At 28.3% G+C, this 26,477-nt stretch overlaps 1 protein-coding gene across 2 annotated transcripts in view; it reads right to left on the bottom strand.

Annotated features, from left to right (window-relative positions):
• LOC129962535 (mucin-17-like) overlaps positions 1–24,087 on the bottom strand; it is a 67,592-nt gene extending 43,505 nt beyond the window's left edge. Inside the window, exon 1 of one of the 2 annotated variants that reach the window (XM_056076303.1) lies at positions 24,069–24,087. Coding sequence is in view for 1 of the 2 variants with exons in the window: in XM_056076294.1 (XP_055932269.1) it covers positions 6,495–6,655 (161 nt within the window). In the remaining variant the exon portion in view is untranslated. Of the gene's footprint in view, positions 1–6,494; positions 6,862–24,068 lie in introns of those variants that run through there. The other variant, XM_056076294.1, reaches the window with a different exon arrangement.
• Between the last annotated feature and the right edge of the window lie 2,390 nt (positions 24,088–26,477).

Genomic DNA, 26,477 nt, shown 5'->3' with positions numbered 1-26,477 from the left:
TATCCTGCCCGGTGCCTTCTACAGATGCCGAAGGCATCTGTAGAAGGCACCGGGCAGGATTCCCTCTGGAATCCGTTCGTACAACATCCTTCATTCTTTCTTTTCAATTGAATATGTACAGTTCATGTTATCCACACAGTCCTTATGTTCAATGTGCTAGCGAAGCTACTAGGTTCCCGCTCCCGCTGCTAGCGAAGCCGTAGGATGTTTTTTTCAAGTTAAAAAATTCTGCCCGGTGCCTTCTACAGATGCCGAAGTAAAAAGTTCTAATTAGATGGCGGGAAACAGTAACCGTAACTGTTCCGCGGAAGTATTTGTTTATTTTGTCCGCCATCTTTATTGGCGACTTGGCATTGTTGGCGCAGCTGGGTGCACACTAAAATTCACTTTTACCAATAACTCTCCATATATTTTTAAAATAAATTAAAAAAAAAAAACATTTGTAACATAATATGCCTGTGTCTATAAAGTTCATATTTTTTTTAAAGTGTACTAAAAAAGTAAAAATATATATATAAAAACAATAGATGATTGTAATTAGAAATATCAACTTCATCCAAAATATTTAAAATTTTATTGACTGTTGCCAAAATATTAAATTAAAACAGAGCAGTACTTCTAATCATTTGTATTCAGCTGACAAATTAGGAAAAATTGAGAACTTGCTTTCAAGTAATTACCAGTCATTTAAAATTAATTTCTAAAATCTACAGATTTTTGATTGAATTTAATATGTAAAATTGCTTTATTCCATTAAGTTCAACAATCAACAATAATGATTACTAGTTTTTCTGCTACATTCATATTATGACAATACAAAAATATTAATGATGGCTTTTCGTAAATTAAAAAAATATACTAATGTTCTAAAATAATACGTATTATTCTTTGAAAACACATAATTCTAGAAAAATAAAATTGAATATAGAAATGAAAATATTGTGTTTTTTTAATGAAAAATATTTTAATTCAAAATACAGTTCTCCTCGAGCATTAAAAAAAAAGAATAAAAATGTTGGGTTGGGGAAAAAAAAAGTCAATGTATTTCCAAAATCTAAGAAAACTAACAAAAATTTGGAGGGGGAAAAAAAAAACTTGAAGTTTGGAGAGATTAACACACATATTCAATGGAATTTAGCCTATTAATGTAGAAATTTATTTAAATTCCTAATTATAGGATATACGCATTTGGAACATATATATATTCATGTTTCAACCCATTTAAAAAAATGCAAATACCAATAGCTGGAATGTGTCCAAATATTTTATTTGTTTTAGAAAAAAATAAAAAAAACTTATTTGACACACAAAGAAACATTATTGTATTTAAAACGTATTAAGACTTAAAGGGCCCTGCATTCCAACTGTGGGAGTGCCGTCAACTCATTAAAAATTGCATGGTAATTACTTTTGGCATATTTAAATTTTCCTTTTCATTCTTAATAATTTAATTATTAGTCACAAAAAACAAGAATTTGCAATTGATTTGAATTAAAAAAGATTGATTTTAATTCAAATAAATTCAATTATTTTTCTTGCAATATCTACACCCGTTTATAATCATTTATTATAAAGTAGCAGTTATTAAAATTAAAAATCGCAAAATTTTAAGATTAAAATAATATATTAATGTTATTTTCAAATTTATTCATAAAAATAAAATATTTAATTATTTATCCATCATTTTTAAAATTTATAATTAAATTTTAGGCTTTCAAAAACATTATTGCAACAGAATTGCTGTATTTAAGGCACCATCTTTTTCTCTTAATAAATTGTGGACTAGAACAAATGAGCTTTATTTCTGTACAATCGTAGAGATAGAAATTAGCAGATTTTGGAAGTTCTTTCAAAGAAGAGTGATATATCAATTTCCATAACATTTCTTCAGAATACTAAAAGCTCTGAAAAGAATGCTATTAGAATTTTGATGGATTCACATACTCCATGCAAATTAAATAAATTAATAAATATATTTATACAGAAAAGGTAGAAATGTGAAAAGTTCTGCAGTAACAAACATAAGCCAAACTGGTAGTAAGTTGTGAAATATTTTGAAATATAGTATTTTTTTTTAAATTAGTGAATATTTAGCTATACTTAAACATAAACTATACATTAAAAGTAACACTCCTTATAAAAAAAAACATTTCATTATTGAGTGCAAAATATTTAATTACTATGATTACATTAACAATTATATATATATATATATATTGACAATAAAATTTTTAAAAAATTATGTCAGTTCTAATTTTACTTTTATAAAATTATTTTCATTAAAAGTTAGCAAAATTTTTAAATAAGTTCAAAACTTTTCTTAAAAGTGAAGCTATATTTCAAGGCAATGCATATATATTAGAAAAATGATACAATTATGTTTATCTGATTGGAGTACTTTTATACATTACAGTAACCTTTATAAACCCTGTTTACATCTAGGTATAGTCTTAATCAACTCATTGCATGATTCCCTTTCTAATGATGCAGATATCAATAATTTAAAATATAAAAGAAAAAAATCTGGGTTTTTTTTTAATGATGTTTACATTTGAAGGAAAAAAAAACTGTCTACTTTGGATTATACTGATATTTTAAGTATTAAAATGGAATATAAGTGAATAATAAACTAAAAAAAATCATAGTAAATTTCTAACTGTTACCTTAAAATGGTTAAAAAAAATGTCAGAGAAATTAGAATTTATTAAGTGATCACTTCTTATTCAGCTCATACAATAAAAGACATTTTTTATGCTAAAGCTCACTCGCACACATTCTCATTTTCTATTCTTTCAGTATAGGCTGGCATTTTATATCATGTCATATACAAAACATTTATAAATTTACTATAGAAAAAAAGATATTCAAGAATAAAGTATTGTACACATTAAGATCAATTTTATTACGGCTAAATGAATTGTGAGAAACATAAAATCAAGTATACTGCAAAGTGTGAACAGATTCACTTTTTAAAATAAACCAAACACTCAGACAAAACATAGGATTAATCCTTAGGAAAATTATTAAATTACCAACACTTTATAAGTATTTGATAGTTTTTTTAGCTGTTATTACTCAATAAGAAATAATTACACTAATGTGACAAGTAGGTCCAAGATGAAGAAATTGAAACTGAAACTTACTTTTTGAAATAACCTTAGGAGATCAAATTGGCAGTTAATAAGTATGGGCAAATTAAAGTTCTTTATTTTATTATGGAGAGTTTATTTTATAAATTGGCTAGAGAATTGAAAGGCTACCAAATTTTTAGATTTGAGCACGGATATACGAATTTAACTAAAAACTTTTAAATCTAAACAGAGAAAAAATCTATTTTGGAACAAAGAAATAAAAATAGAAAAACTTTATAACTGCATCTCATAAAATTCTAGAAATCATTTAAAATGCAACCTTTCTTTGATATTCACATTCATTATGCCACTGTCTTGCATTTACACAACATTGTGCATATTTATTTAGAATTATTACTACGAGACAATGACCAATATTCTATTGATATTTAAGTGAATATATGGTTTTGAATTGAAAACAGTGAGAACTTAGTAAACAATATTACATATGAGACTGAAATGTTGCTGGATTAATGAAAGTTAGCTGAAAAAAAAAATTTTAATTCCAAAATCTATAAAAAAATATATGTACACAAAAGTATAGTGTATAAAAATGCTACAAAATAAAATTCAAGATATAAGCAGAAAATACTAATCTGTATGTGCTTTTCTCTTCTGTATATTAAAATAAATTTTAGTTAATTGCTCAGGAGTTCCAAAGTTAAAAAAAAATCAACACAGATTTAGCTTTTCAATGGCATTTAAGTATTAATCCATCACATTGGTAGTCAAATGCTTCTATGAATGAACACTATACACTGAGATGACCATATTATGGAACCAATGAATCATCAATACTAATTTAATGTAAGTAATTCTTCATCATAGTTTATTTTATCTAATTTCTCTTGAGAATGCAATTAAAATTTTTGTTTCTTATTAATCCTACAAATTGTTTTAATCAAAATGAGATTTTTTTTTTTTTTCTTTCTACAACATCCTTTCCTTTCCTCCTTATCCTTTCATTTTAATAATAAAAAAAAATCATTCCTTCACAGAATAATAAACATTGAAAACACTTCCAATTAGTAACATGGAACTTGCATAAATTATCGTAACTGCATTACTTACAGATATTATTATTTATCTATTTTAGTAATATGAAGCTTTTCAATTTTTAGATAATTTTTCATATTTATGTTTTGTTTATATAAATAAATTTTTGTGTTAAGCATGGATTTAAAAAAAAAATCAATCTTTTAGGAATTTCTGCCTATTGTTTATCAAATGAAACATTAGTTTGTATTTAAAAAATTAAGTGACTTTTACTTAAAAAAATTTTATCAAATAAAAGAGTGAAAAATTATTTTTAAATAACTTTTCAATTCAATGCTCTCTACTGGGAAAATTAGCCTGTAAATGATAAAATTGTTTATTAGCATCTAGTAACAAAGATCAAATGTTTAAATTTTCATTCAAAAATTTGAAGCTACAATATACCCAACTTTGAAATATTGCCTATGCAGCAATTTTAAATAAAGAATAAAAATCAAATTTCCAAGAAATTGCTACAATGAGAATTTACATTTTTATCCCTTCTTTAACATATATTTTCACAACATAAAAAAATCAGACTCAAATTGGTTATCATCTATTAAAATAAGATAAAAGGATAAAAGAGAAACAGAAAACATTACAGCCATTTGGAAAAATTACTTTGGGAGAAGTTGCTACAATCCAGAACATTGAACACAATTCAAGAAAGCCAAAGAATTTTTCCTGCTTATAAACTAAACAAAAAATTTTTTTAACGATGTTTGTTTTAATGGATAATCAACAGGAAGGTAAGTTTATTTTCAGTTTCCTCATTCCTTTATTTAATAATTTAAAAAGCAGCAGCAACAAAAAAAGGCTATTGTAAAAATGGGAGATATACAAGGCTAACATCAAACTACAAGGAAGTCATTCAGACAAAGCTTGATAAAGAATACCTTTCTCAAATTTCTACAGTAGGAAATAAAATTTTAAAATTGTCTGAAGATTTTATCAAATGACTAAATATTTACTATATATAATGTAATAAATAAGTAAAGTATTTTAATCGCTGCAAGTTGTTTATTTCAGTTATAATAACTAACAATAAATAACCCAGCTTAAACAACCCTACTATTATTTTGAAGGATCAATTGAAAGAAAATAAATATACAGATACAAAATTAAATATTGATAATTTTACTTGGAAAATAATTATTGCATGCATGATTTTCATCATCCACAACCGAAATAGTTTTAGAACACTAATCATTTTTAAATTGATCTTAAGTTTAATTTTTTATAAACACTTGATTACCAAATTACATGTATACTTTATTCAGTCTATAACCTAATAAATGTGAGATATTGTTGAAAAATTTAAAAAGAATTTCTTTAAATGATTACAATCACTATATTGCTTATATGTAACTAATATACAATTTATTATTTTATTATTAATAATATCATTATTAATAACTTTTAATATTTTTACAATTACTGTGATCTACGTATAAATTTATAAATAAAAAAAAATAAAAAATTGCAACATGATTTCTGAAATAAATTACACCTTTACCAATTACACAAGAATTAAAAATAAAAAATGTGCTTGTTTTTTTACTTTAATAATTTTCTCAGCAATGACTGCAGTATAGGAAAAATGCATACTTTTTAAGAAAAATTTTCATACAATTTGAAATACTTACAGAAATTAAGCTTCAAAACATTTTAACCAAAGAAACTTTTACAGAGTTAGAAAATAAAAGCAATAGAGATGAATTTTGACAGTTCATCTAGAAATATATATATTTTTTAATTTCATCAAAAATTGTGCAAATAATTTAAAATTCTATCTCATGTTACTAAAGATCCTGTTTTAATATGATTTACTTTTAAATTAGATTAAGATCTGCTTTAAATGTTTTAATTTTATGCCTTTCAAGCGGCTTCTAGACATTGTTCCGGTCTACTGAGTACACAAAACCCAATAAATGTATACCAAAAGCGGTCTAATTTGGAAATATATTTATGATTTGGCGATCATTAACATTTGACAGTTATAGTAAAGAAGAAGAAAAATACGAAGAGGAACGAACTATACAGAGAAACAAAAGAGGAACAGGTCAAATTAATCATTAGTGGCTTTACCGGTATGCGGAGTGAATCAACAAATGATCATGCTTTGGAGAAGATATTTAACGATTTAAAATATATAATTTAAATCATATTCTTTAAACTGTTAATGAAAATTTCACAACTAAAGCTTGTTTCCATCATCAGAATAGTAATATATAATTGAAAGATTTGAATACAGTGAATAGTTAATCTCAAAGTGCAATTGGGACATCTAAAAATATAATACAAAATCAGCATTTAACAAGCACTTACTTAGAATCTAGATAATGAAGAACCCAATCAATTATCTGGTTCGATACGTCACTTCGATCCAATATATATTTTCCAACAATTTTCGGGTGAATTATTTCATCAGCGGCAGGAGATTGAAGTTCGTTGTGATATTCCTTCAGAAAGGTGTTAATTTCGTCCATGTTTCCACCAAAAATTCACCGGATTATCATATAAAAGAACTACTATGATATATAGATAATGCTGGACACCGCCTAGAATATAAAATCTGATTCGTTATACGAGATAAATTGGCGGAAAAGCGATGCAACCATAACAAGGATACAATACCCGCCCTTTAATTGTTGAGCATGAGAAAAATCACTACAAAATACAAAAAATAAACTTCTTTAAGGTTCATTCATATAATACGGCGCCATCTGTTAACACACAAGAAAACCATATGTTTGACTCCACTTTTATTTATTTATTTTTTGAAAATGTCCCCAATATTTTTACTTGCATTAAAAGAAAATGGATAACATATTATTACGACGGAAATGAAAGCTATTATTCAAGTGTACGCGCTTTTTTTCCCTGTATTCATTTTTTTTCGGAAAGTCGATATTGAAATCGAATTTAATTATCTTCCTGTCATACCGGAGCATCGATAAAGTCCGCTTCGTAAAAAAAAAGATTACAAAAAAAAGAACAGTAAAAATATTTCAGTATTTTTGTATGCGATTTGCATTTAATTTATAATCATATAGTTTTGAATAATATAATTCTTGACAATATTCGTTTAAGAAAACTGGGATGAGGAATTTCATACCATCCTCGAATCAATTGATCGGAAATTTAGACGTATAAATTTCCAACTGCATTTTTGTCCTTGTAAATATTTGTTTCAATTATGGTTCTGCACTCAATAACTGGCAAAAATTTCAGGGAAATATGTCGTTGTGTAACTGATAAAAACAGCACAAGTAGATTGGTTTTGAACAACATTACATACATGAATATGGGAAAAAAATGTCGTCTTGCCAAATTACCAAGGGGATAACAGCCTTTTCTTATCATATATTTCAAAGAAAACAATATATTCCAAATTGTTTATATTCTATATTCAAGACTGCATGATATTATTTGATGTTTCGAATGCCGAGCAATGTCGTGAAGGTATCGTAGCAATGCCGGTGGACATTTTATAAGGTGATGCAAAGTATCATATAGAATGCAGCACTTCTTAAGATTAAATTTCAATATGTAGTAAAAATTTACTTCGAGATGCATCCCCTTTCGAATTTAAAATAGAAAATGAAGATGGAAAATTTTTACTTAAATCTAGAGTCTTAAAAGTCTACATGTAGAGTGGAAATAACAATTTAAGTTTTCCTATAGATAGACTAGTACAAGATCACACCTTGAGTCCAAGAAAGATCCGCAAGAGTGGATGGATTAAACAAATCCCTGTGTTGCGGTATATGAAATTTGGGACAGATTGATGCTCAAATGTTACTGATGAAGCTTCATAATGACTCCTTATACAGTTCCAAGACTTTACAACCCCATGTCGTGCATTTTAATGTCATTATTGCATCTATACATCTTGTGGCAGATTGGAATGAACGAGGATAGAACTTGGGACCTTATGGTTCGCAGTCCAGTAACATGACCACGATACAAAAGCAATTGCTCGGGTAGCGTACAGAGGCGGTGGTAGAGTCTTGCCGACAGGGGGGCAAGACATATCCGACAGGGGGCAATCACAATTTCCCTAATTTGGTTAGAAAATAACTTATAATAATTAATTTTTACATTTAATTAAAGGATATTAAGTATATTTTAGCTTCTTTTTTATTGATATACTGACCTTTCTTTCATTGATAAAAATTTACAAAGATATTTTCAAAAAAATGTTCTCAGTTTTTTTTGTTTTTTTTTACTGACCTTTAAAAAAATTGTCAATATTTGAATCTATATTTTTATGAGATTCTTGAGATTTATTTGCGCTAAGATCTAGTTTTGAAAAAAAATACAATTATATTTATTCTAGATTATAGTATATAGATAGAAACACAGGTTGGGATAGAATGCGGTGTCATTGTAAATTAAACAAATACATGTTCTCATCATGGAAGCTATTTAAAATGAATGTAGAAATTATATTCAAAAAGTTTTATAAAAGAAATTTTTTAGAAATCCAGCATGATAAATAAAATGGAATACTCAGTGCTTTCGCTAAAAACCGATTCCCCCCCCCCCTCCTTTGTATAGTCTCCTACCTAAAATAATTTTTATAAGAATTGCAACAACGAGAGGGAATTCAGATATATTTCGAAACCGAGGCGAATAAGCGAGCGCATACAACAAAAATTTAATATCATTCGGACACGAACGATATAGAATTCTGAAAAGATACAATGATGTTTCTTAAGAAAATTTGGAAAGATATTTTGTAAAGATATGTACAAACTTAACTATTTTATGTAAGATTGAAAAATGAACGTGTGAAAAATGAGCGGCTTAAGCATTAGGTGTCCCATGTATTATGTATATGCTAAAAAACTATCAGACTTTAAAAGACAAAGCGTTTTATTAAAAAAAATTTAATCTAGAATATGAACTCCTCTATCTTCATTTTTAAGCACGTGTTCTTGTGGTTAAGTACTTGTTTCCCTCGAAGCTATTGCAAGCTAATATACCTCTAAAACAATCATTTTTATCCCCTCATTTGCATGCATTGATTTCTCTTAACCACTTCGTATACAATGACGAGTCTGGATCGCGCATCGAATTACTAAATTTTTAATCTACAATTAAGTGAAAGTATTGAGTAATTTAAAATGCAAAAATCACTTGAAAACTCATCAGTGTCTCAAATGACTTTATATTATTTTAGGAATTAAAATAATAATAATTGTCCTTAATAAGATGTACCAGTTAAGTAAATTCGTATGTCAAGGTATTAATATATCATATACGAATATTCTATGAATAAATATTTTAATCAAGACATTATCATTTTATCAAGATATCTTTATTTAAAGTCTATTAAAAATTTAGAAGCACCAGAAATTATATAGATTTTACTGTAAAGAATATTTATTAAAAAATGTAAAAGAAGTTTTTTAAAAATACTTTTTCCGATTACATAGTTATAATACTGAATGCAGAATCTTAAGAATTTAGATAGTAATTTATTTAACAAATTTAGTACATACTTGGATAAGCTCTTAGCGTAGCTAAAAAGCTACCATAACATATATATTTATTTTTTGTCGTCATTTTCAGTCGGTAATATTTCTTTAATAATTGTAGCTAGTAAATTAGATTGCATAAAAAAGATATTTTACTGTTAAATAATTTACTATAATAAAATTTACTTATTCCAGTAATTTATAATGAATTCACATAACCTGGTTACAGCCACCTAACTCTTCTTAGAATGCATAAAACACAAGAGTATCGAGAGAAAAGAGTGTTTATTAAATTTAGTTTAACCATAAACTAGATTTTAATCAGAGAATTCTCAGTGAAGTAAAATAAAATAAATTTACCAATTCATCACCGAAGAAATAACAATTAGATAAAAAAAAATGATTCATTTTATAATCTAAAATCTCATAAAATGATTCATTGAATTCCGAATTAGAGAAAACTATCGCCCTATTCATGTTTATAATGGCACTTGACATGGACAAGTTCGCCGACCAAGTTAGCGATTTTAAGCCAAGGGAGCGTCTCTTGTTTTAGTAGCGCTAACTAGGGCCAAGAGTATGTCTTAGCTACTCGCGCATCACATTCGCTTGTACAACCCCTTTTTAGAGGGGGGCACATTCACACATCTCACGGATGAAGAACAACCATGCCCGGACCGGGACTCGAACCCAGGACGCCCAGGTCACGGGAACAGGCGCTACCCCTATGCCAGGACGCCGGCCCTAGATCTTGTGAAATATAAAAGTATTTTTTCCTAATAATTCCACTTGCAAATAATCGAAGTACTCGATAAAAATTTTTTTTCTCATAACTTATGATAAATCTTAGCCGAAAGACAAATATAAATCGGCAAAAATGTGACTTCCTACTCACTTGACACGTTGTCGGTTATTCTGCCAAAAGTAATGCAAATTATTAGCCGAATGAACATTTACACAAGATGTCTGAAAATTAGCGAACTTCCATCGTATTCAGTTCATAGTCGGCAGAGTGAGATAACTTATTCACCCTGTCGGATATACTGCCAAAAGTAATGCTAATTAGAAGCTTGATGAACGACATTTCAATCAAAAGCCTGAAAATGTGCGAATTTAACTTCTACATCTATCAAATTGCGTTCATAGTCAGGCGATCAAAAATCGTCCTCAAAATGCGGCATCTTATTGACCTGCCACCCTATTGATTATTTTACCAAACGTAATCAAACCGCTTTAACAACTACTTAATTGTTTACAAAATATTAATTTTAAGATGGTTTTTAAATTTTCATATTCGAGAATGTGTGCTTTTCCACAACCATTTTGAAATAGTGAAAACTTTTGCCGACGAAACTCTCAATCTCTCGCCGACAGGGGGGCAATTGCCCCCCTGCTAACGCCGCCTCTGGTAGCGTAGCTGTTAACTGGCTTATAAGCTTTCACCACAGATTCTCCCTCCAATGAGTCGGAGGTGAGACGAACAATATGGCTGTTGAGTGATGATGTATTAGATGTTGAGTCCAATGCGCCTATACCCATTTGAGTAGCGCCAAGCGTTATGGCGAGCGTGTGTGGGTGAGTGGTTGCTGTTGCTGCGTCAACTGAATCTGACGACTATGGTTGCGGGTAGATGGCGCCACAACAGCTGTACGAAGGTTGAAGGTTCATCGTCCGAGGTCACCAATGAGGCGATATGTGATGCGCGAGGATAGAACCTGGAACCTTATGGTTCGCAGTCCAGTAACATGACCACGATGCAAAAACAATTGCTCGGGTAACGTACCTGTCAACTGGTTTATAAGCTTTCACCACAATCTCTTCAAACGTTTTATCTTTAAACACTATTATCCCGATGTTTAAGAGATAGGTGTAAATACCTTAATTTAACGAAATACTCTATCTAAACTGTTTGATTTTTAAATCAATGGTTAAATCTCCCGATTTACAACAGATATATTTAAGTTGTCGTCTTATATTCGCTCTATTTGTTTTGACTAAGCAAAGGTTTCAAGCTGAACTGTAGGACAAGTGATTTGCCTTGTAGAGTGCCAACACACATTTACATCTTCATTATTAATAGACATTATTTGTGAAATGAGATAGTTCATTTCCTCATTCAATAATTTATGGTCGATTCACTAAACCTATGTAGTCGAATCTTCAGTGTGAAATATGAGAGAATTCAGGGCAGCTTTACTAGCGTTTCTAGAGAAATTTAAAAGATAAATTCAAAAATGTCCAGATATTTTTAGTCAGATTGTATATTTCTATAATGTTTAAGTATTATGTTTCACTTATATTATTTAAGTATAATGTTTAAATATTAATATATATAAATTTTAGATCTAAATTTAAAATTGCTGAATTCAAACCATTATCGTCATCGACATAATTTATTTATACTAATTATAAAAATTAATTACAACTATACAGTTAATAGCATAAATGTATTTTACTGATTAAAATTATAGAAAATCTTATTAACTATATGAAATTGATCAAGGGATTGAGGCCGTCTTTCAATTCGGTGATCGACATTTCGCCTGCTTGTTACGCTATCACAACCAAAAGCATCGTTTGATTTTCTTCAGATTCACCGCGAATGTGTCTTGAAGTCATAAAAGAACGACATATAAATAATTTTGTTCTGTGTGGTGGCTGTTTAAATGGTTTTAATGTTTGAATAGTCTGGAATAATTAAAATATTTGCGTCATTTTTGGAAATAACGAGTTATTTATTTGTAATATTGTTAATATTGATAAGAGAAAAGACATATCTGGACATGTCTAATGGAACTATTTGTAACTCACAAATCAAAAAGGATTTGTGAATAAATGTATGTAAGACATTCATAGGGTTCTCTAGAAAGCTTAATCCATTACCTGCCACGATCCTCATTTGAGGGTTTTGGAATTTTACTCATGCCACTTGGCGTCAAAAATATATTAAGTACGCTTAACAGTTTAGCTTCGTTCTATTTATATGTACAGGTGGTTATCAAAATAATGGAAACACCTTAGATTTATAAAGAATCCTTTATTAGTATGGTGTTAGTTCTGGAAGAGATACCGGTGGAGGATATCGATTCCGTATTGAACGCTCTAAAATAGACCATAACGGTTCAATTATATTGAGGTCGGGTGACTGTGAGGGCCAAGGCAGATGTTTAATTTCATCCTCAAGTTCATCAAACCCTGAATGGACAAGTCTCATTGCATAGATAGGTGCATTATCATTCTGGAAAATTCCATGTCTTGAAGAAAATAAAGTTTGCATCATAGGATGGACCTAGTCAATTAAAATTTCTCTATACTTCTCTCCAGTGATCCTTCTTTTCAGAATTACGATTGGTCCAGCAGAAAATCACTTCATGGCTGCTTATATCATGACAAATCCACCTCCATTCTTGACAATTGGAAGGAAACAATCACGATCATGCGTTTATACTGGTATCCTCCAAACGTGCACCCGTCTTGTTGTAGGGGAAAGTGTGAAACACGATTCGTAAGACCATATTACTTTCTTCCACTTATCAATCGACTTGGTTTTGTGAGTGTGACACTACGGTTGACGACTTTTACCATTAACATCTGTGACAAGTGGCTTGGGAATTGCTGCTCTACCATAAATGTCCTGTTTATGAAGGAGTCTTCTAACTGTAATCACTGACACTGGAGAATCCAGATGGGTATTGAAATGTGCGGTCACTTTTGTCGCAGCTGTTCGCTTTTTAGACATTACAATCCGCTTCAATACCCGGCGGTCTCTTTCACTCAGCTTCTCTTTCAGCCCACTATTTTGCTTTGCCGAGCTTGTCTTGCCGCTCTGTGTGTATGCTGTCATGACTTTAGATACTGTAACTCTAGAAACGCCTAAAAGTTGGGATGTTTCGGCCACACTTGCTCCAGCTAGACGGGCTCCTACTGTTTGACCTCTTTGAAAATCTGAGAGGTCCGACATTTTAAGCTTTTGAAAAAAATTCAATAATTATAGAACTTTAATAAAACTAACACATACTACCAGAATATATACACTTCTATTTATAAGAAAAACTGGGCTATTATTATATTTTATTGCTTACGAAGCGCATTCAGAAATGTCATTTTTATTCACAGGTATTTCCATTATTTTGATAACCACCTGTATATATCGGCCAATATTATATAGAATAAAGTGTGTATTCTATGCTTCGCTTCTTTAAAATAAGCGAACAAATTTGAAATTCTTTTATAACGTGAATGGAACAGATTTGCATTATTTGAAGAATTATATTTTTGGTTTGGTTTTTATATTATAAGGGAATATTGTACATAAATATGTAAGTTAGAGGTTATAGAAACGATTGGTTACTTACTCAGTCTTTTTTTTTATTGAAATGATTCTTCTCTCAAGCAATTTCAAAACAAAGCATAATTTGAATATAATTATATTGTTACACAACTTTTTGTGCATATACCAAATTTCCCAACCAAAACTTTCAAAGGCAATTAATATGTTAATCAACTATTCAGCAAACAAATGATTATGATGATATAATTTCCATAAATGATTTTTTTAAATTCAACAATAACATTATTCTTAAGTATTAACCAAATTAAAATTTAAAAAATTCAAGTTATGCAGATAAATTGAAAATTTACCTCATTTATATGAGTTAGTGCAAAAGAATTCAAGAACAGATATTCAAAAGAACTGGTTTTTACGGTTTTGTTTTGTCGAAAAGCGTTAAGTTTTACATATTTATTTATAGAAACAAATTGCAGTTCATAGATAAAATAAAAAAAATACTTTTCGTATGATAATTTAAGTATTTTTAAAGTTGTGTTAGGGTAGAATTGAATTCATTGATTGTTTCACTTAAAAATTATTTCTATTATATTTCATAGCGTACTTATAATTAAGTTTAAATCACTTAAAAAATTGGTTTAAAAGAATATTTAGAAGTAAATAAATGAACTTATGTGGATAAAACTAATATGAATACATATTGTATTTGAATTTTACATTTATATAGTAGTTGTTTTTTGAGTAGTACAATTTATGCACTAGTGCTATTTATCCACATATTCCTATTAATAATTATTCTCCTTTTTTTTTGTCTACGATTTACGATATTACTCAATTTTAATATTAATACTAGGTATGTAAAAACCGTCAATTTCACGGGTGCATAATTCTAATATTAAATATGACTGAAAATATAAATATTTTGTGTTCGAAATATATACTGATTATTAAGCATACACTAAATAAAACCTCAAGGAATGTAAATTTCGAATATCTGTATGCTGTAAACTTATTTTTTCGGATGCCTATGAAATTGACGAATTCTTTATACTAACATTTTTTTTTTTTTAAAGAAAGCCTTGTAATATCGTCAAGGATGTAAGTTATGTGACTATGTTCGGAATGAAGTTTTTGAAAAACACTCGAAAAATGTTATATTTTTGAATATTTGCATAAAAAAAGATTGAAAAAAAGTCTATGATGTCAAAATATACTAGTTAAGTGCAAAAATTTAAAAAATTAGACAAAAAGGCCTTTTTTTTTTTTTTTTTTTTTTTTTGTGGCCAGTAAGAGGTATAAATCAAAAATCTCTAGTTTCGAGGTTCATCAAAGGATTTTCTTAAAATATTGTAAATAGTTTAAGGAATATATTATCTAGCAAGCAATATATTATCTAAAAAAATAAGCTGTATTTCTATACATTCTTTAAATATTAGCGTTAAACTGATAAATAACACAAAATTTTCAAAAAAAAAAAATCACATTATGAAGCATTAAAACAACTATACAATATTTCTAAATGCATAGATTACTTATTCTCTACTTCAGGCTCTGCACGACATACTAAAAAATTATTATATCAAATTTGAACAAAAAAACATGCATTATGTTTTAATTGTGAAATTTTTCGTAAGAAAATTCTATTATATTCTATATGATAGAATTAGAAATAAATAGAATATAAATAAAATGGAATACAAATAAATAGAATAGAAAAGAAATTAGAATAAAATAGAAAATAGCATTTAAACATGTAAAATAGCATTAATACGCATGTAAATGCAAATATAAAAATAGGTGTAACTTCCAAAAAAAAAAAAGAATTAGAAACAAAACGATTTTATAAAGAGATCTGTTCAAACATTAAGAATATTGAATAAAAAAATCCGTAGTTTGACAAAAAAAAAAAAAAAATCTGTTTACAACATAGTCGCATACCTTTATAATAGTAAAAATTCAGAATTCTTATTCGAAGTGTAATACAGGTGCAATATCTATAAGATATTTAAATACATTATATATATTATATATTTACAATAGTGGTGCTGATTGGTGCATACGATTTTTGTAAATTATATGTGTAAATAAGACACATTCCACAGTCGATTATTACTTGCCATTCCACAGTCGATTATTATTATGCAGTATCAAATGTAATTTGTAGTATTATAATGGTAGTAGAACGTGTAAGTGGATTGAATAAATCTTGTTTCTTAATAGTGTTACGAATCTGTGAGGCGGCTTCCCAGCATAGTCGGTTCCATAGGAGGTTCCAGAGCTTGGCGACAAACTTGGCGACCATTTGGCGACTTTGGCGCCAAAATAGATTATACCCGAAACATCGAGAATTTTCCCGAAATAATAAAAAATATCGATCACCAATGAAATGCAAGGAATTTGGGCTTTGTCCTACGTCTATAATTCTATGAGGGCGAAGGGAGATAAAACCTTAACAGAAAAGTACGCGAGAAAGTTTCGGGGAGACAACCCGCCCCCTCTGGTTTATTACGAAAACGTGCGATTCTCGTCGATTAATTGCTGGAATGCTGTTAATTCTCAAATTAATTGTATTATGGACATCTTTGTGACAGATGGAAGCTAAAATTTAACACAGAATTGCAATTCTACTCAAAAGATCATTACTGAATTTCATTTATTTAAATAATAGCGTGCTTGAGTTATCATGTTTTTATGTATGCAAATATACAGACAGACAGACATTCAACCCCGAGAAGATTTGATACAGATCTAAGCTTTAGATACTAAATGTGTGTACCGACTTTTACCTATCTAGCTCTTTTTTTTTATTTTTTTTATTTGATAGTAGATAGTTTGATTTTGCACTTGAAGAACCGAACAGATAGACTTCCTCTGCACAAATTTCTTTTGAAATTTAAAAGGCATGTACAAATTTGGCGACAAAAATCTTAACAAAAATTTATCCTTCGATCTCAAAACATTTGTGAGTGGTTGAGTTCATAACAAACATTTGAAACATGGAAATTCAATAATTTCTCTTTATATACTTGCACACAAGAAAATTAAATTAAAAAAAAAAAACACCTATAAAATACCTCCTTAAAATATTGTGTTCTTCACATAACCCTTACCTTCAATATTTTAGATGATATTTCACATTGATAAAAGTAATAAACAATTGGAAATGATGGTGCGAAGGGAATTAAAACATTAAGATTTAAAATTATTTTAGGGTTTGAATTAGAAAACCCATGATAGTTTCTACATTCTTACCCATGTGATAATTTTGAGTTGAAATTACTTAATTTTAGTATAATTTGAAATTAATATAAATTAAATTAAAATAAATATTCGTTTAATATTTTTATTATATCCATATCTTGAACTATAGTACACTTTCAGTTGAAGTTCTAAAATTTAAAATCTATAAAATTTGAAATAAATCAGAAAACCAAAGAACCAGTCTCCCAATATTAAAGAAAAATTCTCCAATTTTTATATAATTTGAAATATTGTCATGTCTTGAAACGTGGTCAATGGCTACTCATTCTCTCCAAATTCAATGGGCATCAAAAAATAAAATAATAGAATAACCCCCAAAATCAACAACAGGACTGATTCCTCCAATTAAGTTCTCCATACTCTGCGCATATATGTAGATAACTAATCAGAATGATCTATATCTCATTAGGGAAGTATAATTTTAAATTACACTTTCATTAAGGCGATGAGATGCAATTCATCAAAATTAGTTGATACGATTAAAGTAATTCATTCTAGGAGTCTTTGATAAAAAAATAAAAATTCGGAAAATCGGTACAGAAGCTAGGATTGGGAAATTCTGTCATTGTTTTACCTTTTAAAAATGTACAACGAAGTTGTATTTTTTAGACTGCTGTCGACAATGGACGGTGGTGACATCTCTAATGACGAATCTAGATGACATCAATTTTAATATGAAATAAAAATTGGCGAAATCGGTTCAGTGATTAGGGCTTTTGAATTGATTTTGCCAACAATTCTAAATATATAAATGGTAAACTACTAATAGCTAAAAACAACAATTATAACTTTAAAATAAAAATATATAAGACAAAATAAATAACATATATTTTAGAAGCAGAAAAATATTTAAAAAATAAAACAATTTATACTTTCCTTTATAATTTTGTATTTAATTTTAAATTTCACAATAATATACTTCTTAACCAATTTTGATTATTTCATTAATGATGTTATTTTTAGAGACCAATTCAAACGTGCGTCACATCATTAGAGAAAAATTCTTTAAATAAATTAAGAAATTTAATTTTTGGTTTGAACTTTCTAAAAATTAGTTAAAATACAGCATCCAATTATTTCATGAATTTATTTCGCTTCCACGTCACATAATATTAGAAAATAAATTAAGTTTTTTAAATCGATTTAAATATCAGATTTTTGTATAGTTAAGCCCCCCCCCCTTTTTTTTTTCATATATTAATATGAAAGTTTGTAATGTAGAAGAAAAAAATGATTGAAAAATAAAATATTTTGGATCTTAGACAAACAAAAATCAAACTTATTGGAGATTATTCACGTTTCTTCCGCTAAAGATGTAAAATAATTTAGATAAAAGCTTCATTTTTTTTATTTGTTAAAAAGATCGATATGATTCTTGTTTATTGTAACACATCCTGATAATATTGCGAAAGAACATTTTATTACAGTTACAATAGAAAGCTTACTCTAAAATGAACGAAATTATCCACATACGATTACAAACTACATAATAAGCATAAAAAGATATAATATCGTTTCATTCCTAAAGACGCTGTATTTTACAGGAACGCACTAATTCATTGTAAAAAAAACAACAGATAAAGCTTTAAAAAAACAGCATTTACAACAAACAATAGTACACAAGCAACAAATCGGTAATAAATAGCCATAAGAGCATAAAGCACTCAGGAAGAAGTCATCCTCACTTGAGTTCTACTCAACTACTAGCTTCAACACTGTTTCTTCGCTTGTTATTGTTTGCATGATACGATCAAGGAAGTTTCTCGGAGGATTTCGTATCTTTGTTCCTAATCGAATTGTCCCAAAAATTCTAGTAGTTTTTGGAATTTTTGTCGCCAAATGATCGCCAAAAGCGAAAATCGTTAACCCAACAGCCATTAGAGTTATCTGTAAAATTCTTTTCCTTACGATGAAATTAATTGCGCAAAGAAGCAATATTACAAGTTCGTAACAATATAGAACCGTCCCCTTAACAGAAAATGTCAAATATATTCCGATATAATCAAGGTATACTAACCAAAATTTGTACTTCGGATAAATTTTCCATAAGAAATATATTTTAAGATAAAAAAATGGTGTTGTCATTGGAAATTTTAAAATACGTACAATTTTGTCCCTTTATGGATATGAATATGAATAATTCTTTATAGATATTTTAGGCATAATTTCATTTTCCATACATGATGATCGACAGCAGAGGTAAGGTTGAACGGCTGCTTTTTTTTCTCCTACGACTGCAAGTAATTCTCTTGAAAAATATCTTTAAGCATCTACTTGTCAACAGACATTAAAGTAGTGTTATTTTATAACTTTAAATTCGTGTTGTCTATTTTATATGTTGTGTCCTATAATATCAAAGTGCCATTAAAAACTTAAATATCTGTTTGATCTATTTAAATTATACATTGTCTTTTAAGGGAATGAAATTTATTTATTTATTTTACTTCTTAGGTAGCACAGATAAATTGCGCAGTAATAGCAAAATATTTTTCTTTTAGCTTCCAACGATGGAAGAAAATTATGCTAATGGGCCCAGTTTGCCGGTTTCTATTGCAAACGAGGTGTGCAGGATGTTAACTTAAAAGTCACAGCTAAAGATGCCTTCACTTTAAACCCTGAATTCCTCGTTTGCAAAAGAAACCGACCCATTAGTACAGATCTTGCACGACCGAGTTGGGCCGGATTAGTAATGAGAGAGTTAAATACACGATGAAACAATTTCTTTGCAACAACGAGGCCTATTACTGAAGCTATGCGAAAAAGTATTTCAAAAAGAGGTCAACACTGAAGGGGGGGGGAATTACATGGACTTTTAATTGATATCATTAAAAATTTTGTAATTTTTTTCTCTAATTTGTTTATTTTTAATTTTTAAGATGGTATAAAAATTATTTGTGTGGTCTTATATTTTTTGAACGTTATGATGAAAAAACAAAGATATTTCTCATAGAATTTTTAAGTTATTAAAATTTTTAAAAAAATCGCTTCGAAGTGCGCGTATGAATTTTTTTTTTAATTTTATGTGTGCCAACTTTTTTGGCTGAAGAGAGAACTTTATTCCATTTTTTTTTAACTCTGACATTCTTATTTTCATTAACCAAATCAAAACCAAAAGCTATAATTTAAAATATAATTTCTATATACCAAATATTTTAAAGCTATTATTTTTTAAATTAATTTCCATAATCTACTCTAATTCTAAATCTTATCTTCGAAAATAAATAAAATCACTCCCTCTTTGATTTAAAATCACATTCTTAACTCGAAATTACAAAAGTCATTAAATCAAAAGAACAATCTAAATTGGACGTAGAAATATACGATACTTTACATCCAGCAAAAGTAAAAAAATAAAAAATAATAATAAAAAAATGCGATTCCATTATCTATTTCTGCTGGTCCATTGCCGTAAACTAATGCAAAGATTTGAGGTTAGAATTTCAAAGTGAAAAGCAGAGATCAGAAAATAATCAAGAGATCCCATAAAAAATGCAATTATTTTCCCCTACTCTAACTGTTAGAACTAATTATAGAAATATTTATAATCTTGAATTAATTTGTACAATATTCGGAAATAAATTGTACACCGTCGAAACTCAATATTTATCAGTATAAGAAAATTTTAATATAAAAGTCTAAAGAGTTCCCGCGACACCCAATTTTCAGAAATATTATAAAAATAAATTTTAACATAAAATATTCATTTTAATTTAAGATATCACTCGGATTTCAGTCATTATTTCTAAAAAATGTACTGAGACTATTATTTTTTTTATGATGCTAAATATTATATATTATGCAATACAAAAAAAAACAATATTTGAAATTTTACGTTTATCGACATTTGCAATATGATTCATTGGATTTCATTTTCAATACTGCAATCAATATTAAAAATATCTCTCTATGCGTTGAATGCGTAATAAAAGCTAATCTTTGTCTCAAATCAATGTTTGCTCTTTTATTTAGTACTAAAATTTTTAAATATTTCCAAAATTATTCAATTGTTTAGTTATTTTAAATAAAATATTCACACTGAATAACTCGCATTTTACCGTTAGTAATGCTTATCTTTCTGTGATCAAACTCAGAAAATAGTAAATGGTTTCGGAAAAATTTGTCTTGTACTTTTAAAAACAAATTATTTTGAACCTTTTTCTAAATTTGTTTCCGATAACAAATCTTGTTTACAAGCAAAAATCTCTTACTTTAAGTCATATTATTAACTAAATAATGCCAAATTAAAATTATGGAGCCATTACCGTTTAATACTTCGAGAACTCCTTAAAAACACATTCCGCTATCTGTGTTGATCATTATGCTTCTTTGATTCAATGGATAAGGCGCCGTTAAACCATCCAGAAGGTCATGGCTGGGAAATTCAAGGTGAGATACATGCAATGTGAAGAGCGATATAATAAGAAAAATGGCTATGATTATATAGAATATCGTACAATTGAATAAGCTTCAAATTTCCCCCTTATTCTAATAGATAAATTTTAAATTCCCATTTTAATATAGTAATATCTGGAAGACCAAGCTTCTCTCGTTTGTTCTTTTTTCTTTTCTTTTGTAAAATCGTGTTTCTTCGGGGATAATATTTAGAAACGATTAGTATACTGATTACATAGGAATATTTTTCAATCTTACCTGCTTATAAATGGACATTAAAATAAAAAAATAATCATGAATGCACCTAGTTTAACATGTTATTCGAAACAATCTGCTATATTGCAGAATTCATTTTGCAGTTTATCTCTCATTACTTACATTTTTGAAATAACACTCAGTTTTACCATGGTGAAATCGGGTCCGAGGTGGCGCTATGTGACATTGTCAGCATGAGAGCAGATAAAAAAAGGCGACTCTAATAGTTAGTTATATAAAAAAAAAATGTTTTTTTTTTTTTGTGTGTGTGTAATGGCTCTTTTTAGGAAATACACCTATATAGATAAACTTAAAAAGCAAAAATATTAAATATAAATACACAAGTAAAAAAAGTAAGCAAACAACGTGACTTGAAGCGACGACCCGCAACACAAGCGTCACTCATGTTGTTCTGACCACTATATTGCACTGCCCACACTTCGAAACGGATGCTGAATACATTTATTGTAATAGTTAATTATAAAAAAAAATGTGCAAATTCACGTTTTCTTTAAATATATATATATATATATATATATATATATATATATATATATATATATATATATATATATATATATATATATATGTATGTATGTATGTATGTATATAGGAAAGACACCTATACAGATAAACTTAAAAAGCAAAATCTTATCTAAATTTGATCCAAATCGTTAAAGCCAAATCCGAGCTACACGATATATATATATATATATACAAATTTATTTCGTGTATCTCGGAAACGGCTCTAACGATTTGGATCAAATTTTATATTTAGATAAGATTTTGCTTTTTGAGTTTATCTATATTTTTTAATCAGAATGCAGTTTCAAAGACAGTGAAGGCACTCTGCATTTTTAATTTCTCTTTAATCCATCCAGGGAAGGCATAATTTACTTACAAGAGGCGCGGACAAAGCACGTTGGCTCACAGCAACAGATTAGGCAAGAGAGGACAGAAATAAATGATCCCTGGTCTTATATAACATGAGATATCCATAGGAAAAATATTTTTTCACAGTGTTAATATACTATTAAGATTCTGATAGGGATTTCTCCACGTGTCAATTCTGATAAGGAAAACACATGGATCTTTTTAAATGAATGTGCTTACTGGACATTTTTCTATCCCTTTACACGGAGCGTGTGAATTGCCGACCTAAGCCTTTTGCAAAGATTCTCTTGAATTAATTAAATAGAAAAAGTGGAATGGAATCAGGAAATAAGAGAATATTTTAGAATGAAGTTGTTGCTGTGGGCTAAATTAACATAAAAATTTGAGAATTAATTTGGATTTAAATTAAAGTTTAAAATATCATTATATATATATATATATATATATATATATATATATATATATATATATATATATATATATATATATAAAGAATTGCTTCTTTAAAGTTATAACATTACTCTGTAACTTTAATAAATATTATACAATAATTTATGGTATTATATAATGTCGCCCAATATCATAAAAAATATTGTATAATATAAAATTCTTACCTTTCACGCTGTTTTAATATATGGAACATTTTATATAATATTGCTTTTTCAAATTTTATGACATTGCATAATCTTATGAGCTATTTGAACTTATACATTTTACTTGATTTATATTAGTCCCTTGTTTGAACCTTCAATTTCTTCCATTATCTTGTTCAAAAATAATAACTCAAAAAGTTCAAAAATTTCATTTGAAAATTACTTTATCAGATAGCTTTAATTTCAAATTATTAACTCTTTGCACTCAAATGGTGCCTCTCAGGAGCCATTTGAGACGATGTATCATTTTAACTCTTTATTTAATTATTTTTCAATTTTTGTTGTAAAAATACCTACAGAATGATAAAAAGACGTAGATAAATTTTTCGGGGAAATTCAACTTAAAATAATTATATATATATATATTGGAGCAATAAACCAGCCCTTGTATTAAGTGAATAATTATGCATCGAATTACTTTTCCGAGCGGAAAGGGTTAATGTAAGCAATATTGACTACAATAAATAGCTTTTAAATTTTATGATTATTAAGATAAGTGGAAAAAAAATAGCCACTGAAAAGGGTTAGAAAGCCAATATTTTATATTTTCTATCAAAAATATTTTCAAAATTTAGTTACGAATAACTTTTAAAATTTCGAAGAAGGACGTTTTATTTTTAAGTGCTGTGATAGGAAACAATTCAGAAAAGAAAAGTGCAATTAAAAAACTTACTTTTCAAGTTAAAAAGTAGAGTCCGTGCATTCGCCGATTGAAATTCCCACATGCTCTTAAGCAAATAGACGTCTGCATACAGTGAAGAATAGTGACATTAGTGCTTATCAGGATCGTGGACTCGGCTCCGCAAAATGAAAGATTGGATCCGGATTTGACTGGTTGGGTCCGTAGAATGAAAGAATTTATTTTTTTCTCTCCCTCTTTCCACCATTATTAACTCCATCGCTTTGGTTGCTTTTGTAAACCTTATTTTATTTATTTATTCATTTTATGTTTTGCATCTTTAAGCTCATACTCCAAGCCTTAGATTATTCTATAGTTATTTAAGCCTTCTTTTTGCACTTGATCAATGATAAGCATAACGATTTTGTGAAACACTAAAGCTTTAGATCAAATTGTTGAATCTCTCCCCATTTCGAAGTTAAATCTATTTGTTCCGTTTTATTTGATCGAATAACATCTCCATCTTTTTGTGACCTTAAAATTTCCTGAAAAATTAAAAAAAATTATCTACGCAATTTTCTTGCCTTTATTAGCAACTAAGTATTGTATTAGTAAATAACGATTCTCGTAAAATTAAAAGTAATTAAAATGATAATAATTGACATACTTTTACTAATGCAGAGATAGATAGTCTTTCTTATCATCATAAAAATTATCTCTTAGATTATTTTTTTGTAAATTGTAAAAATGTATTATTTTTTTAACTTATGTTTAGACTGTTAATTTGCATGTATTTAAATCTTTCTTGTTTTTATATACATAAGCTAAATTGTACCAATTAATCTAGTAGAACTCAATAAGTTATGGTATAAAAGTAGTTATGAAATTCGAACTAAATTTGAAGATTGTTAGCTCTATTTCGATTATTCTTCCGCTCTTTTTCAGTCTACATGAATAAATATTTCTCCAATCATTTTACGAGTTTTTAACTTCAGCTACCATAGTACAAAGTTACGCCAAAACTTCAAATTTTTCAGTTCAAAGTTCTCTCCTCCCCAACTAAAAATGTACTGAAAGAGCAATGACTCGGACTTTTGCAATTAGAGTTCCAAAAATTCAAACTTATGCTCACTATCTTAATCGCTTTCATTTTGGTTGCATATTGAAACAATTAAAAAAGTTGTTATTGATTTTTAATTTTTTCGATCCAGAATTCCACAGTCACTCTAAGCTTCCAAAATTTTAGCAAGTGGGCAACGTTGCTCTTATTCTTAAAATCCTACTTACCAAATAAAAAAAAATTATTGAATATTTGTTAGTGATAAAAATTTTGGATTTTGAAAAGTTGGTATTTCTTATGGAAAAAGATTATATATGTAACATATTTTGGTTGAAGCAGAATACAGGTTGGACAAGTCATGAAGAGACCTTAGATTTTTAATTTCGTTTTATTTTCTCCCGTTAGACAGACATGATTTATTTACAAGAAGGCGCAGCGCGAAACAAAAGCAGAAGTAAAGAAAAAAGGAACGAAACAAATGATCAGTAGTCTTATATAACATGGGATTTCCGGCCACGCGTCAATTGAATACACGTGTTGACCTTTGAGGAGGGCAACGGAAGTATCACTTTCATTTGATACGTAGAAGTGATTGCGCAGTAATTTTTACACAGCTTCAGTTGAATTAATTAAACAAAAAGTGGAATTGTAGCAGGAAATAAGAGAATGAAATTACTATGGGCTAAATTAAGATAAAGCTGTGGAAATTAATTTGGTTTATATTAAGAATTTAAAATATCATGACACACACACATATATTTTTATAATTAGTAATAATATCGGTATTTTCATTACCAATCAATTCTAAAATGTCATCAATCCAATGACATGACAAGAAATAAACATAAATTTCCATCTTTAACCTGTTTATTGATTCTTCGACTTTTCCTTTTATCAGGTGAAACATAAAATAGTCTCCACGAAGGACCTTGATGCAGACGATGACGATTAAACTATTTGTAAAATTGGAACTTATTGTATTTAAACTGATTTCAACGAAAAGATAATAAATTGCGTGTATAAATAGCATAAAAATTTTTAAGCAGCAACTCCATCAAAATTTATTGGCGAAAAATATGGGCAAAAATAACGAAATTTGGCTTACTTTTTAAATTAAAATTTGAATATAGTACATATTTGAATCACATTTTGCAGGTTTATGTTTCAATGATTGTCAACAATTTACCTAGAAATTAAGTAAATATTTATTAATGGTTTCATCATGATTATATATAACATAACTAATCTGTTTATGTCCTGAAATTCTTATCTTATTACTTCATCATTTAGTAATGAAATAGGTACTGATAATCAACACTTTAATACGACTTTTTTAAGAATAAAGCACCATTTTTGAGAGAAGCATGCAAAAGGAAAGAACCATTGTAGCAAACAATGAATGC

Source organism: Argiope bruennichi, chromosome 1 (assembly GCF_947563725.1).
Source record: "Argiope bruennichi chromosome 1, qqArgBrue1.1, whole genome shotgun sequence".
NCBI lineage: Eukaryota > Metazoa > Arthropoda > Arachnida > Araneae > Araneidae > Argiope > Argiope bruennichi.
This window is presented reverse-complemented; position numbering and strand designations above follow the sequence as displayed.